Here is a 15742-nt window from a genome sequence, read left to right on the forward strand (position 1 = left end):
TGTCAAAAGTCACATTCTAGCTGGTGTAATACCTGCACATGACTTCATTTGAAAGGGCAGGTTAGTGTATATCTTTTAGAGCAGTTGTTTATTAAAGGTGGGTTTTCTGCCTTATCCTTGAAAGTTGTCATTTTGTTTTAGCAATTAAACTCAACAAAAATCAAACCACCTCTTCCCTCCTTTGTTCTTGATACTTTTAAGATTGGTTGTAGACTTCTTAGTTTTTCTAAAAGTATGTTGGTAAAGTAGGAAGTTATTTTGGAAATGAAGATGTACAGGAGAAGGAAATGAGAATGTGTTTCATCCCTGATTGCTTCTGTTAAGTAAAATGCATAAATTGAATCCTGGGTTCTTTTTATTGAATAATAAAAGATTAAAATAAGATTTTGAAAAAAAAACAGATAAAATCTCTAATGTTGAGAGAATGAGTTGGTTTGCTATTGTCCTACTCTTCTCACTTGTAAAAATGGGCTACTAATGGAGTACAGTAAAATGCCATGGCATTATGTAACTTGAGCACTTGGGACTCTTGACCTCAGAAAGTTTGAGTTGTGTGTGGGGGGGTGTTTGGGGGGCTGATATGAGTGGGAATGATTGGTGGTGGGCTACCAGTATCAGATGCTTGTAAAATACATACTTGCTTTTCTGCTTTGGTACTGATCCCGAGGAAACACTTCATGGTCTGTTCCAGTGGGATGAATGAAGGTGCCCTTGTACAACTCCGCTCTGCCCAAAGTCCCACCAAAGGCTGTTTTAACTGGTGCTCCTTCCCCACGGGCGCTCGTGTGCTGTCAGGGCTCTTCTGTGGCCTTGATCCAACGCAATTAAAATCCACAATCTTTGTAAAACACAAGCAGTGTTTCATCTTGCTTGGGTAATACTTACATGAAGATTTTTTTTTTTATGTGGGATTAGACTGGAAGTTGGCAGAGTGAGTATGCTGGGGTTTAATATAAACCTTTAATACCTTAGCTGTATTCTTCATGTAGATCAGAAGCTCTTATCTTTTGAGCATCTGTTATCCCTGTGGGTGTTTGTAATCAATAAAGCGTTATTTCTGAAAGCTGGATAGAATGGAGGCTTTTTCACACTGCTTTCTAGACTGCCTGTGAGAAGGGTTTGCATCTGATCTAGGGCTTATGTCGACGTGGTGATGTCAGACCTTGCTTCAGGCAAAAGGAATGGCAAGATGGACCTGTGGGTGGACAGAGCAGCAGCACGGAGTGAACAGAACTAACCAGTGCTAATGTCTGAGAGCTCTTGGGGTGTAGTCACCTTTGGAGGAGGTATGGCTATGGAAATCTGGGGGAGAAGTCTCCTAGAGGCAGGAGACCTCTCATCAGTAGAACTGAAACCAAGACTAACATTCTGTTTTTTACAAATGGGGACACTGAGATGAAATAAATACATCTTGGGCTTTATTTTCCTGCGTTTCTATTCATGGGGCTTTTCAGCTTCCACAATGGGAAATGGGTAATACAAATGTTCCTTTAACTTTGGTAGCAAAGAGACCCTAATATGTAGGGGAGGATGGGATGGGGCCATAATGCGCTCACTTTGGGGTCGTTGTCAAAGTATTGCGCGCATACCGTTTGTGGTGTACCTCCCTCTGCTAGCAGCCTTTGTGTGTGCTGCCACAGGGACCCATCCTGGATGCTGGCAGTGTACTTGAACTCTGAACGGCAAGAAGAAGGTATCCTGTATCAGGGAGCTGTGGCCTGAGAGGTACTTACCTGTGAATCCCTCACGCCTGGGTCTGTGTGTGCTGTACAAGTCACGTGGCTGACTTCCACCCCCACCCCATTAAAACTTCCAGCCTTCTATGCAGATGACTGCAGAGTTTTGAAACGAGAAGGTATGCGTAACCTGTGTCCTCCTCAGAACCGCTGCAGCGGAGGACAGCTTGCTGTGTGTCGTATCAATTTCCTCTCCTCTGTGCTGGAGTATTTTGACATCTTGTACGGGGGGGTTGAAAGCTGCCTATCAGCAAATGCGTTGGTTCACAAATAACACTAGCTCTGGCTTGAAGCAAGTTTTGCTGCTACTGTGTGCTAGATTAAACCACTAGGGCTACATTAACACTGAATTTTGATTACAGCCAGTCTTGAACTTCCTAGCACAGAACCCTGCTCCTCCTTATTTAAGGACCTAATCAGGAGCCTTCTGTCTTTCTGAGAACTTCTTGCTTATTTTGAGTTAATTGCAGTTCTTGTGTCTCAAATCAGCCCTTCAATGCTGGCTGATCAGCTGTTAGCCTTTCCCATGTTTAAAAATGTCAGGCAACATCCTTGCCGTGGTAGAATGCATCAGAATGTGTCTCTTGCGCACCAGTTGTTTCCAACATGAGTGGTTTCAGCTTTTAAGAATGTAAAGAGTTGCTACCCTCAAGTTCAGTAAGACCCTGCTTTGAGAACGTCCTAGAAGAAACAAGACGCTGCCTGGGGATCTGTGCAGTTGTGAGCGGGCTGAGCTTGGCGCAGGGTGCTGGTGCCTGCAAGGCACGAACAGGCGGCTCTAAGAGACGCCACCGTCAGCTCAGGCACACCAGCTCTGCAGCATCGATTGCGTTCTCCGATGCTGATAACCCCCTAAAGCCCTCTCGGTTTGGTGGCGGGACGGCACTGCATCTGCTGTGACTTCTGATCCTGGCACAACTTGACCTTTGTCTTTCCAGGAACGGAACTGGTCTGATCGTCCTCTGGTGCCAGCGGGCTGGGGGAACGTTCGCCAACAACTGGCACAGGTACTACTGCCACGTGGGAAAATGCTCATCCTTCCTCCAGACCAGCGGAGGGGGCATGCCAAGGCAGAAGGCAGGGAGCTGGGAATTTCACTTTGTGGCTCTGATTTGCAGGTCTTCTACAGACTTTCTGTGTTAGCCTCTTTATTTTCCAAAATCACAAGGTTTATTTAACAATTGCGACATTTAAATACTAGCGATGACGCTTATTGCAGGCTTAGTTTTTACGCTTCCCAAAGGATCCAGAACTGAGGGCAGACTTGATTTTGCTTTTCCTTGTCCCCGCTTCCAGGATGTCCTCGCGTTTCTCCTGAATCCTGGGGTGGCAGGCATGGATAGGGAGGGGAAAGCGCTTATCCCTGGACTGCCTGCTTGAACAGGTGAGTTGCTTGCAGCGCAGATCCACTCTGAAGCCCCGGAGGCTTTCAGTATCCGGGCTGGGTAGAAAGGGAGCGTTGGGGCTGGCTTTTCACCACTAGATGGCATGGGCCCTCAAGCTTTGCGGGTGGAGGTCCACCTCGCAGGAGAAACGTTGAGTGTCCGTCAGGGCCAGTGCCGTTGAGCTCCTTTGCGTTTGCCCTCGCTGTTTTTGGTAATTCCGCTGGTGTTTAGCGGGGCTGGGAAGTACAGGGGCCGCTCCTTGCAGGGGCTGAGCCCGGTTCTTGTTTGGCCGTATGCTTCCGCCCAAAAAAGTGGTGGGACACGTGGAGTCCTATCTAACTCAAAACTGAGAATAAATGCGTTGGGATTAAAAACTGGGCTGTCTGTAATCACCTAGCAGGGCTGAGGGTGACACTGGCTCTCACACCGTTGCTCTGCCTGGTGGCAGGCAGCTCCATGGGGAGCAGGAGCGCTGCGGGGGGCATGGGACCACTGCTGGAAAGGACTTGGTTGCCCATGTGCTGGACCACTGCAGCTGTGGCCACCTGCCCGACCTGCGGGAGCTTGGGCAGGAGGAAGAAGCCTGTGCCCTATGGCCAGCTGGAGGAACAGCTGAAGCCAGCCTCTTGCATAGGTGGTGCTTAAGTCCTAAAAGAGACAGGGCTTCCATTTTTTTTTCTTGTCTGGACTCCACCCTGAGGTTGACTAGCCAGGATCCATCCATCACATCAGGGAATACAACAATCACGCTGGATTTTCTCCCCTCTCCAAGACCCTTCCTCTCAGTTCATGTTAAGTGACATGTGCTCATCGTCAACAATTTAACCAGGACTGGAGGATGCTTCAAAAGTAATTGTGAGGGACAGCGGGGTAAGCCTGTCCTAGGGAAAGGAAGAAAGTGTGCTGAGGAGACAAGAGTGTAGGGTGGTGGGGTTCAGTGTGTGCTTCCTGCTCTGGGAAGAGGACACACAGACTGAGGACACTGTTTCGAGGTACAGGTACATGACAGGAGCAGTGTTTTTTCACTGTACTTTACGCCAAGTACTTCAGCGGTGGCTGCAGCAACAGGTTTCTTGAGATGTCCCACATGTAGATAAACAAATGCACTTCATGCAGTTGGTAATGAAAGCCTGCAATGTGCTGCCACAGGATGTCATCAAGATATGTTTGTGAACCTGCAGATACAGGCTAATGGAGACTTCCATGGGCAAATCCTGAGTTCATAGGATAGTAAGAGGTATAGGCAGGCCTGTATTTCCTAACATCCCTGGTCCAATGATTGCTAGCACTACGGAGAGTCAGGTTTGTGAGTTTACCCTGAACATACGCATCTGCCCCTGTTAGAAACAGAATATGGGGCTATGTGCACCACGGCCTGATCCAGCAGGGCAGTTCTTACCTTCTTAAATGTTGGCAGGCTGATAGCTAGAGATGCTCAGAGAAAAAAACGAATGGAATATTGCACACACACATCCCCTCAACTAAAAAAGTCCCCAAACTCCAGAATGAAAAAAAAAAACAACCCAACTTTGTTTTACAAATAGCTGTTGTGTTTACTGCTATGAATGACCAGCAAGAAACCAGCATTCAGTGCAGCACATGGGAGGAGATCACAGCCTTTCCTGCCCACCTGTGCCCATGGCCTGGGATGCTCTGCACACTGAGAAGGGCCAGCAGAGATCAGAGCTGGGCTCTGCTTTTGGGCTTTGTGCTGCACTCAGCAGGTGTGAGACTGTCCCACCTTCTGTGTAGTTATTTCACCTGTGTAAGGAAGCTGTGAAAAGCCAATTAGTTCCTACTTGTGCAAATGGTAAGGTTTAGAAAGCCTTAAATTTGTGTTCTTTACCTAAAGGGCAAGGGCTAGAGACAAATCAGGCCTGGAGGACTCGCTGCTGTGTGTATGCAATGAGCTTTAAAAATAGATGCATCTCAGCTGATGATGGGGCCACAGCTGTGGCTTTTCTGTGCATAAGGCTTAGTGCCTTCATTTTTGTGTCTGTGGAAAAGAAGCATTGCTGAGGAATGGGAAGGTGAGCCTGCTGAAGTCCTTTCCTGGCTGCTTGTCATGCAATTTCCTCCTGGGAAAGCCATGGATGCATTCAGGTAGAAAACATTGTATTTCACTTTTCTACTTGATTGTTTTTTTAAAGGATGGGAAACTGAGTAATGTTCACAGAGCATGGAGATTTTATTTTCTGTTGCCTTGCCTGGAAGCAGAGGTTGGCATTTTCTGCTGAAGTTATTCCTTGTGAAGTGGGTTGGATGGGTTGCTCCAAAGATTTTGGTTTGCTGTGGAAGAGATGCCACGGGCTCCTGTGCTACTGCCCTATTCTGGGACTCTGAGCAGAAAAAGTTATCTGTAGCAGAGCCCCTCTGATAAGTAGCTGATGAGATGTCATGGCTCCATATGAAATACATGAATTGTGGGATTCCCCCTATGCTAGCGCAGCCTGAGGCAGATTGATCTGCTGGGAAACTAGTTAACTGCAGGAGTCTGGATTGCATGGTGGTGGTCTGGTATCTCGTGCTGGTCTCCAAGTGGGTGCTCTTGTTTCCTCCAATAGCAGTATTGCTGGTTTGTGGTACAGGAGTAGCTTGTGAGTAGCTCGATGCTTCCCTGTCTGGTTAGCTGCTAATGAGCATGGTGCCCAAATACCTGACTGTTTATTCCTGTGCTGCCAGCTGCCCCTGCAGTTCATTGCACAGGCAGTTCCTCGCTGATACAAGGCTTTGCTTGTGTCATTAGATACAGCGTTGAGAATAAGCTCTTTGAGAGTTTGTTCCTAAATATTGTGAAGAGAAAAACAAAAATGTGCAAACACTGTAGAAGTGAAAACTCATTCAGCTGGATGTACGTACTCACCATGTAAGGTACATGTTGTCTGCAATTGTGTCATCCTCATCCCCATATGAGGAAAAAAAACAGACAAAAATGGGATAAGGCATATGTGCTGGTAGTGGAGAAGCAGTCAGGGTAAATTAAAAACAATTTTTGCAAAACGTTTCTAACTAGTAAAAGAGAGCAAACTCACTTTGTCAGAAAATAATTTTGAAACCCACACTTCAAAATTAAATGCTGTTCAATGCATGAAGCTTCTTTAGCCTTCCTTGGTGATTCAGCCCTTCCTGTGCCAAAGGACACCCGGTCCAGATGTGCGGCTACTTAGCTCTGCATCTGGCACACACTCTCCCTGGAAATGAGTGTCTGAAACTCTGTATTACACTTTTCTAGCAAGGCAGGGATGTATGCAGGATTGCTTATTGAAGGGGAGCTAAACATCACCTAAACGGGCATCTCTGTGACCCTAAGAACATCTGTCTGATTTTCCTGTCCCGACCCCTGTGTTTCTCTGCCCCGGTACAAGGAAGAGCAACCCAACCCAGGAATGCCTTCAGGCTGGGAGCTGTGAACTCCTAAGCAAGCCCTCTGTAACTACCTGGACCCTGTGCTGCTATGAGTCCAGAGCTGGCAAGAAAACTGCTGGGAGAGTGGAGGCACAGAGGTGTGAGCTACCTGCATGTCCTGCTTTTCCTTCATCTGGCACAGAGCACGTTTTAGTCGACGGGACTTTAGAGTCAGGTCTGATCCCCAAGCCTGGAGGCTGCCTGAGCACAGGGGGAGGTGGCAGGACTGGGGGGATTCAGCTCGGATGTGGGTTGTGACATTTGCGGGCTCAGGCTCCAGGACTGCTCCGACTTGCTGAACCCTCAGGACCAATGGTTTGATGGTACCGACACCAGCTTCAGGCTTGATGGGCTGGGGGGAGTCCATGAGTTTCTAAGGTATTTTAGTGTTCGGGTTGTGACTTGAACTGTGTATGTGGCCACACCAAGTTTGAGGAGGCAGGTATAGGGTCTGTGGGTAGGGTTCATCATCTTCAAAATTTAAGAGCCTATGATATGGTCATTTGCAGCTGAGCTACTTGTCTCAGCTGTCCTTGAAGACCTAAGGAGACCTAATCATTGGAGCCTGGAGAGGGTTTATCTCATCCTAAAGTAGATTTAATCATATGGCTTGGTCTCTATTCCATTTAAAGGGGACCCTGATGATCTTTCACATGTAAATGTCTTCAGGCAGGCAAGATGAATTGCATCTGGGGTGTCTCACATTGGAAGCAGAGGTGGGCTAATCCAAATTGGGGCACTTCTGAGCATCACCTCCCCATGGAGAAGAAAGGAGGGAGCGAGAAAGAGGCTTTCTCATTTGTGTATCTCAGTGTCTTCAGCAGCTTTACTCCTCAGATGGAGCTGGTGGTTCTGTGTGCTGCCTGCGTTTGTGGGACGTGTGGATTTCCACCTTAACTTCTCAGTGTGCAGAGGCGGCTCCACCTGCTGCTGCTGCAGGATGGAAATGGTGGATCCCGCATCCACCTCCTTCTGTGTGTGTACGCAGGGGAACGAGGTGTCCTGTGCAGTGCGGCCCTGCTCTAGGAACGTCCTTTTGGTCATCACTGCAATTCCTATGGAAGTGATCTAAGTTGCCAGCAGGGTTGTGCTCATTCCTTAAGTAAATCTGTGAGTGGACAACCGAAAGCTGTGTCTTGAGCAGCGAGGCCTGAAAATAACTGCAGGTCAAGCACTGCGGAATGCACATGCTCATTCTCATTTATCAAAAACTAATTTCTCTTTGAAATGCGGCATGAAGAAAAGCCAAGTAAGTTAACTTCTCCCCTTCTGGAATGCAAGCTAATTACAAGTACCTGTTTCCAGCTCAAATCACCTCCTGAGATAAAAGGCTTTTGGGTGGGCTGCTCCTACCGTCCTTCATAAAAACAAAGCACAGGGTGAAAAAACAGTAAAAGACCATTTTTTCTTTTTCATGTTCATGGCCACTCACCCTTGTGGCTTTTTCTCTTTCAGCTTAACTGGGAATAACGGCAGACTTGAATCGCTGCACGGGAAAATGCCCTGGAGCCTTCTACCTGCACAAAAAGTTTTAAGATGCACTTTGATTCCTTTCTGCAAGACAATCTAAAGCCACAGCTGGCTTTTTTTCTTTTTTTCCCTTCCTCTCTGCTCTCTTCTTTGAGATTTTTCTGCTTGTCCTTCACTGTAACCTTCATTTAACCACGCTTAAGTCTGCCTTCATACAAATAGCAGATGCTTCTGGAACATTGTTATTGTGCCTTCCTGGTTGGCAATGGTTTGGGTAGCCCTGGCTGCAGTGTTGAGCAAGATAAAGCTAGCTAAGTAGGAAGCTACGAAGGGCCTCTCGGGTTTGGTTTCCTGCAGCTTTGCATCAGGGAAAGAGCTCTGATCATTTTTCCTGTAATTAAGGGGAATTACAGAGAAGGAGAAAAAAAATCCCCCTGATCTCAGGGGGAAACCCCCCCACCCAGCAGCAAGATTTTTACATCCCTCCCTTGGCTAACAGAAGCTGATACCCCGTGGGCGCGAGCGTGCGTGGAACCAGGGAATCGTGATTTTTGTTTGGGCTTATGGTACGTGTAACCTTCTGGGAGCCCGCTGTGTGCGGAGGCGGCTGCCGCTGCTTGTGCCGCAAAGCTGAGGCAGCACGTTGCAGATGAGATGAGCTTTATATATCTCCTGTAGACCTGATACTTCGTACTCCCCCGTTCTGTTTTTGCTGTAGCCAGCCTGATGTATCGAGTTGCTGCTTGTACAGAAAAAGATACCGTGTCTCTTGGTGTTCAGCAGAGAAAAGGAAACCCCTGTCAGGGAGACGGTACGTATGCTGAGTCCATTGCAGCTGCAGCAGTGCTCCTTGGGCGCAGGTTTCCCAGGCACTGACTGGGCTTTGCTCTCGGCAGGGACTTGGAGGATTCATGGAGATGGAGAGGTCAACAGCAACACAGCGGACTCCTATGAGGAACATTGACTTGATGGACTTTGCTTGTGGGGGTGCAGGGTCAGAAGTTAAACCCAGAGAGGTGCAGAAAGAAGAAAGCAAACTGCAGGTCCATTCTGGATTGAGCTAGCCCGATACTGTCTGCTGAGAAGACAGAATTGAAGCACAAACTCCTGTGAGGAGGTTACTATTGCAAATTAAACCCCACGAGAGGTGGGAGAGTCATATTCTGCTCAGCATTGCCTCTCCCTCAAGAGCATTTCAGCTTCTCCTGCTCAGAAATCCACGGTAACTGCGAGCCAAGACCATGTCGCTGTCAAGACATGGGTTTATCAGGAGGCACCAGGAGCTTTTGTCTCCTTGCTTCTTGCCACAGAACTGCCAACTCCTGATTTTCTGCTGCCCTGCGAGGCTGAAGGGGAGGACTCTGCAACAGCCAGCAGCATGCATGCCCAGCCATGACCTGACATTTTGACCTGAAACTATCCTTGTTGGTCCTTTGCTCTGGGAGGCCATCCCTAAGTGGTCTTAGCCACTGACCTGGAAGGTGGCGGGATGAAGAGCACCCTGTTCTGAACCCAGCAGCTCCCCAGAGGCACAAAGCAATGCCCTGGGAAGGTGTCTCCTCCAAGGTCAGGCTGCTGACTATTTCATGCCCTGCATAACTCGCAGGCACCGAAGACTAAATACTTGGTTTTTGAATGGAAAACAATGTACTTGCATTTCCCAAGTGATTCCAATGGCCGGCAGCATGTCCAGCATGATCAGGCCTTGCTAATGATGAGAACTGCGCTCCAAATTTAGCTCTAATTTAATCAAAGTAAAATTGCCTCTGGGCAGTTCGTTGGAGGGAAACTGAGGTGGTACGAGTTACTAAGAGTCTGTGCTAGCCCCATGCTAGCTCCCAGGAGGTTAAGTTTCACATCACTCCTGCTTTCTCTGAAGTCAGCAGGTTTATGATAAGGCTGGATTAGATGTTTCTCCTGCTGCAGTTCACTTTATTCAGGTACTCTCAAGCCTGGCTTCAATGTCCTCTTTGAGTCAGAAGAACTGCTGGGAGGACTTTGCAGCACTAGATGTAACTGTAGATTTACTCTGGTGTTGAAAAGCCACACAGCTATATCCAGGGCTCCTCAGACAGAGAAAGCTGCTGTCTTAGGTGGAATTTGGGTGCAAATAGCAAAAAGAAATTATTTTAAAAAACCCAAAAATCCACTTTATCTGGATAGTCCATCTCTGTGACGGAAAAATCTTCTAGCAGAAAAAGGGCTCTGTTGATTTAAGAGTGATGTGTATATGTTGCTTTTGAAACTGCCAGCGTAACAGGTTAAGATGAAATGAATAGGCACGTTTCAGAGCTGGGAGGAGTGCTCTGTGACATCCTCTGAGACTGGCAAGACCCCGTCTTTGCCCTGGAAATGTTCCAGTCTAAACATGGACTAATGCCGTGAACATTGTGAGAGGAGAAAGGGGCAAAGGAGGATTAAGAACTACCTTTGGAGTAAAGCCTACGAGTTTCTAATGCCTTTTGATTGAGACCGAGGCCTGTTAAGATGGAGCAGGCAGCCTGGAAGTCGGGTTCAACAGAGAAAAGCCGGATTTGGAGCCAAACAGCTACAGGTGCTTGGCTCGTGGGCAGAGGGAAGGTGTTACCAGTGTAGCAATACTCTGAAGAGCACTGGCAGTGGGAGGGACATTTCTGAAACGTAGCCCAGATGTACATGTCGGAGAGTGCCAAAAGCTCTCGGGTCTAGAAGTTACGGGGGATGTGAAGATGCTGGGGTGTAATCTAGCATCAGGTGACAGTGTGGGAACTTGGTTTCCTTCACCCGTGCTGCCGTTGCTGGAACAGCAGACAGTGGGTTTGCCGAGGTTGCAGCAATGCACAGCTAATGAAAATGTAGAAGCTGCGCAGCACTGGCTTGCAAGAAACAGTAAAGGTAGCAGCAGGGGGTTGCGCAGTATGGGGCGCGATGAAGCATGTCCTGTGTCCTATCTCAGTATGAACTGATAATTTCTCTAAAACCTGCCTGTTTCAAGGGTGGCTTTTGTCTCTCTTCTTTCTCCCTCACTCATCATCCTGGAAGAGAAAGGAAGCATTTTTCTAATTAACATGAATTAGTATTTACTTAATGTCTGGAGTAAGGAGCCAAGCGTGCTCCGCATTTGCCACTAGTGTGAGGCAGACCTTTTTCCCATACTGGACATCAGACAGTCATTTCACACTGGCCATCAACTTGGTGGCCAAACAGCAGCAGTTTCTTGGCAACTGCGTGGGGACACTGTGGCTCAGGGAGGGGAGCAAAGAGGCTCTGGTTTCTATTCTGAACCATTTTGGTTGTCCAGTCCCTCCTTCGTCGTTAGTTGACCTTTTTAAATTTGGCAGAGGAACAAAATGGAGCACTCTTGGGAAGCAGCCCTGCATCACCGGCTGTCCCCTGGCGAGGACACGACGAGCCAGACCAGGCACTTTGCTCTTGAGGCTTTCATCGCACTTACACTCCCCAGCGGCAACATCTTTTGTTGGTGGCCAAGAACTGGAGTAAGCACAGAGCCGGTCCCTGGCTTTTTCTCTCCCCTTGCACACTCAGGGTGTGTTTGAGAGGGGGTAGGGCAGTGCCTCGGCAACTGTGAAATGGGAAAAGTAACTTTTGGGAAAGAATCCATGATCCTTAAAGCCACGTGGTTGTTTCAGATGGAACCCACACCCAGATAATGCTCAACTTGGCATGTAGTAGAAGAGGGGTGCTCTTACCATTGGGCTGGGGGGAAGGATGGCTACGCTGAGCAAAGTTGCTCTTCCAGTTCCTGCGTGGATCATGGCTTCACCAGTAAATGGTGGAGAGGGGGAGCAGGCCAGAATGGGTGGACGGTCACATCCATGTCCTGTCGCCCCACCTTATCGTGGCATTGTGTTGAGAGGAACTGCCCCATTCGCCTCAAGGACCAGTGCCTGTGCTATGATGAGGTGGTTTGGGATACAGCTCATGCAGCAGGAATAGACACCATGAATGGGGCAGGAACGTGGCCCGGTGCACTGTAGACCCTGATGGTTGTATTTTGGACTTGATGCCTTGTGTAGCTGAGCTGGATAAATGCTTCACCTGCTTCTTCTGGACAGGCAGAGAAATTGTCTGTCCCTTCCTCTTATACCCTCAAGTTCTCACTTCACACTATAAGCACTGATCAGTGAAAAGATGGAAAGTGAACTCCTCATTTTAGAGTGGCTTTGATGGTATTAGCAAGCAGCAATATTTCCTTTTAATATGCTTAGAGGACTCTGAAAATGATAAAAAATAAGACCAAGTGTTGCCTTTTTTTATATAAAAAAAAGCTAATCATTTAATCATTTTAAAATGACTCTCTACAAGATAAACTGTAATACAGGCTTGCAATAAAGGTTCTCCTTTTGAAAGCACAAACTATCAACGAAACCACTAAGCTTCAAAACACTTTTTCACTTTCTAAAAATCTACAGTGAAAAAAATGGACACAGAAATCCAAAAGAATCCCAAACAACACTAGTACAAAACAGGTTCACGCGGATTGCTTTTTGGCAACTGGCTATCGGTTACAATAGCATAACTGCCCTTTCTGGATGTTACGCCAGAGCCGAGCCCTGGAGCGGATTCTAGGCTAGCTGAGGTTGTGCTGGCTCCCGCTGTCCTTCCAGGAACAGCCTACAGACCCTGGAAGCGACATTATGGTAGCTAAGAGCGGTCTTTACTCTGAGACAATACATGAAGGCTACGAGATTTCATACACTGCTGAAATGGTTTTGTTACCTAAGACAACAAATCCCATTTCAATAAGGCACCTGTTCAGATACAAACTGGGAAAGCAAAAAGTTAGGCAGAAGTACCTGTTTTCTAGGTGCTACTGATCTCATGACTGTGTATGTACCAGTGATCTGCTTGCTGATGCAGACGCTCAGAACACATCAATGTGGGACTACCTTGAACTACACAAGGACAGTAGTGTTTCTGCTTTAAAAGTGCCAGAATCACCTGGAACTTACCTGAGCTATTGCTCACTTTGAAGCATGGCTTTTAGTCTGAGGACCACAGGCAAACAAAAGGCAATGAAGACTAATTAAACTTATATGTGTTTTGGAGCAGCCAGCATACATGAAATTTCTAAAGGAGTCTACCACTCTGCTAACAATTTTTAAGGGTCTAAATTCAAAATTACTGGGTAGGATTGTGTGTACTTACTGATGGAATGGCCCCATTAAAACAGGAGGTCATTTCTGGCAACAGTGTAGTGCAGAAGGACCAGCACCTATGCAACAGAATTTGGAAAAAAAGCCCAATAGTTGAATGGAAGTCAGAACTGCAATAGATGCAATTAATTCCCAAGAATATGTCCCAGAAAAATAAGTGCTATTTCTTCATTACATTGTGTATATGCTATAGAGATGTTTAAATATCTGTTATTTCAAATTAAGCTGTTTTCTTTCCATACAAATTACAATTTGTATGTTAATCCCTCTGGAAGGGACTGGTATTTTGAGACATTGCTCATCTGCATCCTCGAAGATGAACGCAATGAATCCTGGGATGCTCTCAGGGTAACTCTGAGTCCATGAACAATAAGGCTTTTGAGCCTGACTGTTAAATTGCCAATGCAAGGACATACAAAATAAACATGTATGAATTTACACTGCTGGGAATCCATCCACGTTTTGAAATCCCATGTTGCACAGTTATTAGAAATAGTGAAATTTGAATGCCATAAGATATTAAATAAATATGATTCTGCCTTCTTCCCTAGAAGGTTCTGTTTCTTACATGGCCTAAAACCGCTCTTCTCCCAAATGCTGTATGCCTTGCTTGATGTGTTGCTTGTTGCAGTTGTGCATATATGTTAGTCAGAATCATCAAATGCTGTACATAAAGTAACATCAAGAGGAGAGTTAAATTTCATGGAATTAACCTATAGAAAGTAATTTCTAAGAAGGGAATGGAGTTCTATGAGAACCATTACACTTGCTTCATGGATTGCTACAAGTAGGTTTCACAACCAAGTCCATGTGCCAAAATCAAGATGGAATGAAACAAGAAGAGTGCAGCATCCAGTTAACAAATATACTGAGGAAACAGGCAGTATATACAAAAGATACGCACTTCTTACCCGACGCATAATTTTTAAGGTGCTTAATTGATGTTTTAGGGAACGTAGCAACATATACATACATGCAGTGTATACAAATCTAAATGTGTATTAGAAACATAATACAGAACCAGATATTCCCAGATCCCTGATTTCATTAGATTATCTAATGCATAAGAATGTGTTTAAAATATTCCATAAAAAATATCTAAAAAAAAACCAAACCACATTTACATAAAAATAGCTCCAGTTTGTTTGCTTTTCTGTTTTGTTGCTCACGGATTGGATTCCACGGGGTTTCATAAGGATGCCATTTGGACCAGCGAGAGTTTGAACAACTGTGCGTGACGAGACAGCTCTGTTACTTGGTCCACCATCTTCTGTAGGGCTGCTGTGTTGGGGTAATGCAAGGCAGCCATCTTGGTAGCCAGAACAACACTCTTCAGCAGTTCACACAACTGGTTGCTGGAGTTCATCACTTTGTTGCGTATGTCCTGAGTCGTCACTTGCCTCGTGAGCATGTCTCCAATGAACACAAGTTTGTGAGCGCTCAAAATGACAAATTTGCTGTGAGCCACGAAGATTCGGGGGGGCTGAGAAGCGTTGACGCAACTGAAAAAGGCATCGATGGCATTTAGGAGTGAGTTGAAGTGAGTCTCGCATTGGTCAGAATAGAATAAAAGCAGCTGGCTGTCACGGGAGGTGGCAGTGCTGTTTGCAGTCTGGAGAGCTTGAGGCGGCTTCCATTTTGAGATGTCATTCTCTACTGGCTTTGTGATCTCTTGCTCCAGACGTTGAAACTGATTGATCTGGAAGGCAAATAAGAAGGCTCTCTTCAAAGAATATTCTCGTAAGACATTATGTATTACAATTTCACCTTATGCCTCAGGACACCCCTGGGTACCCTAGATTGACCTTATGCTACTCCATATGTTTTCTAGGATCTTTTATTTTGGAAAGTGAGGGGTAATCAAGTGCTCTGGTTACCATAAATCCAAACACACAGAGTTCAGAAGAGAAAAACATCTGAAATACTTATTTGCATTTAAAAAAAAAAAAAAACCCTCCTGAATTTACAGGCTGTTGCTTATTTGGAATATTCTGAAATCACAAGTGAGAGAGATGGATCCAAGTGGCAATGACTCCTACACAATCTTTAAAAAGCTGCCATCTCTGTGGGATGTTGAGATGACAAACCTTTTAACTCTCACTTCCACATTGCTTGTACAATTTTCTGCCATATGATATGGCAACAACGTATTGAAGAATTGATATGAGGGCAAAGTGACAGCCCTGAATCTTATATGACCTACTTTTTTAGCATTTAAAGTGATGCTAAGCACAGTATTTAAGTTAATGGTATTGATGTTCACTGAACAGATGTGCAGGTGGCACGTGTATTCAGTGTGGTCCAGTGATGAAGGCACTGGATTGCAGGTCAGGAAAGCCAAGTTCTCAAGCTGGCTTTGTGACTGACCCACTGTGAGGCACTGCAGAAGTTTATTTCTCCTCTGTGGTAAACTGTTGGAGACAGAGACTGCTTTTTATTACATGTATGCACTGGGCCCACCACAATGGTGCACTGTATAAAAACAAAATTAGTCTCTTAAATTGAGATGGTTGGAAATCGTTTTCAAGGGAAGAGCTTATTCCTGCCACAAGAGATGTTGTTCTAAACACTGAGAGCTGTGGCTGTGCTT

General features: G+C 46.1%; 1 protein-coding gene and 1 long non-coding RNA gene across 2 annotated transcripts in view; one reads left to right on the forward strand and one right to left on the reverse strand.

Annotated features, from left to right (window-relative positions):
• Positions 1-5167: 5167 nt before the first annotated feature.
• LOC127012976 (uncharacterized) lies at positions 5168-12852 on the forward strand. The gene is made up of 3 exons (XR_007766044.1): positions 5168-5224; positions 8715-8807; positions 8893-12852. It is a non-coding gene; the product is annotated as an uncharacterized LOC127012976 (long non-coding RNA).
• Positions 12853-14130: 1278 nt separating this feature from the next.
• Positions 14131-15742, reverse strand: part of NEDD9 (neural precursor cell expressed, developmentally down-regulated 9) — a 38083-nt gene continuing 36471 nt past the window's right edge. The window contains exon 7 of the mRNA XM_050891478.1: positions 14131-14851. Coding sequence (XP_050747435.1) covers positions 14342-14851 — 510 coding nt within the window. The 3' untranslated portion in view covers positions 14131-14341. The remainder of the gene's footprint in view (positions 14852-15742) is intronic.

Source organism: Gymnogyps californianus, chromosome 2 (genome assembly GCF_018139145.2).
Source record: "Gymnogyps californianus isolate 813 chromosome 2, ASM1813914v2, whole genome shotgun sequence".
Classification (NCBI taxonomy): domain Eukaryota; kingdom Metazoa; phylum Chordata; class Aves; order Accipitriformes; family Cathartidae; genus Gymnogyps; species Gymnogyps californianus.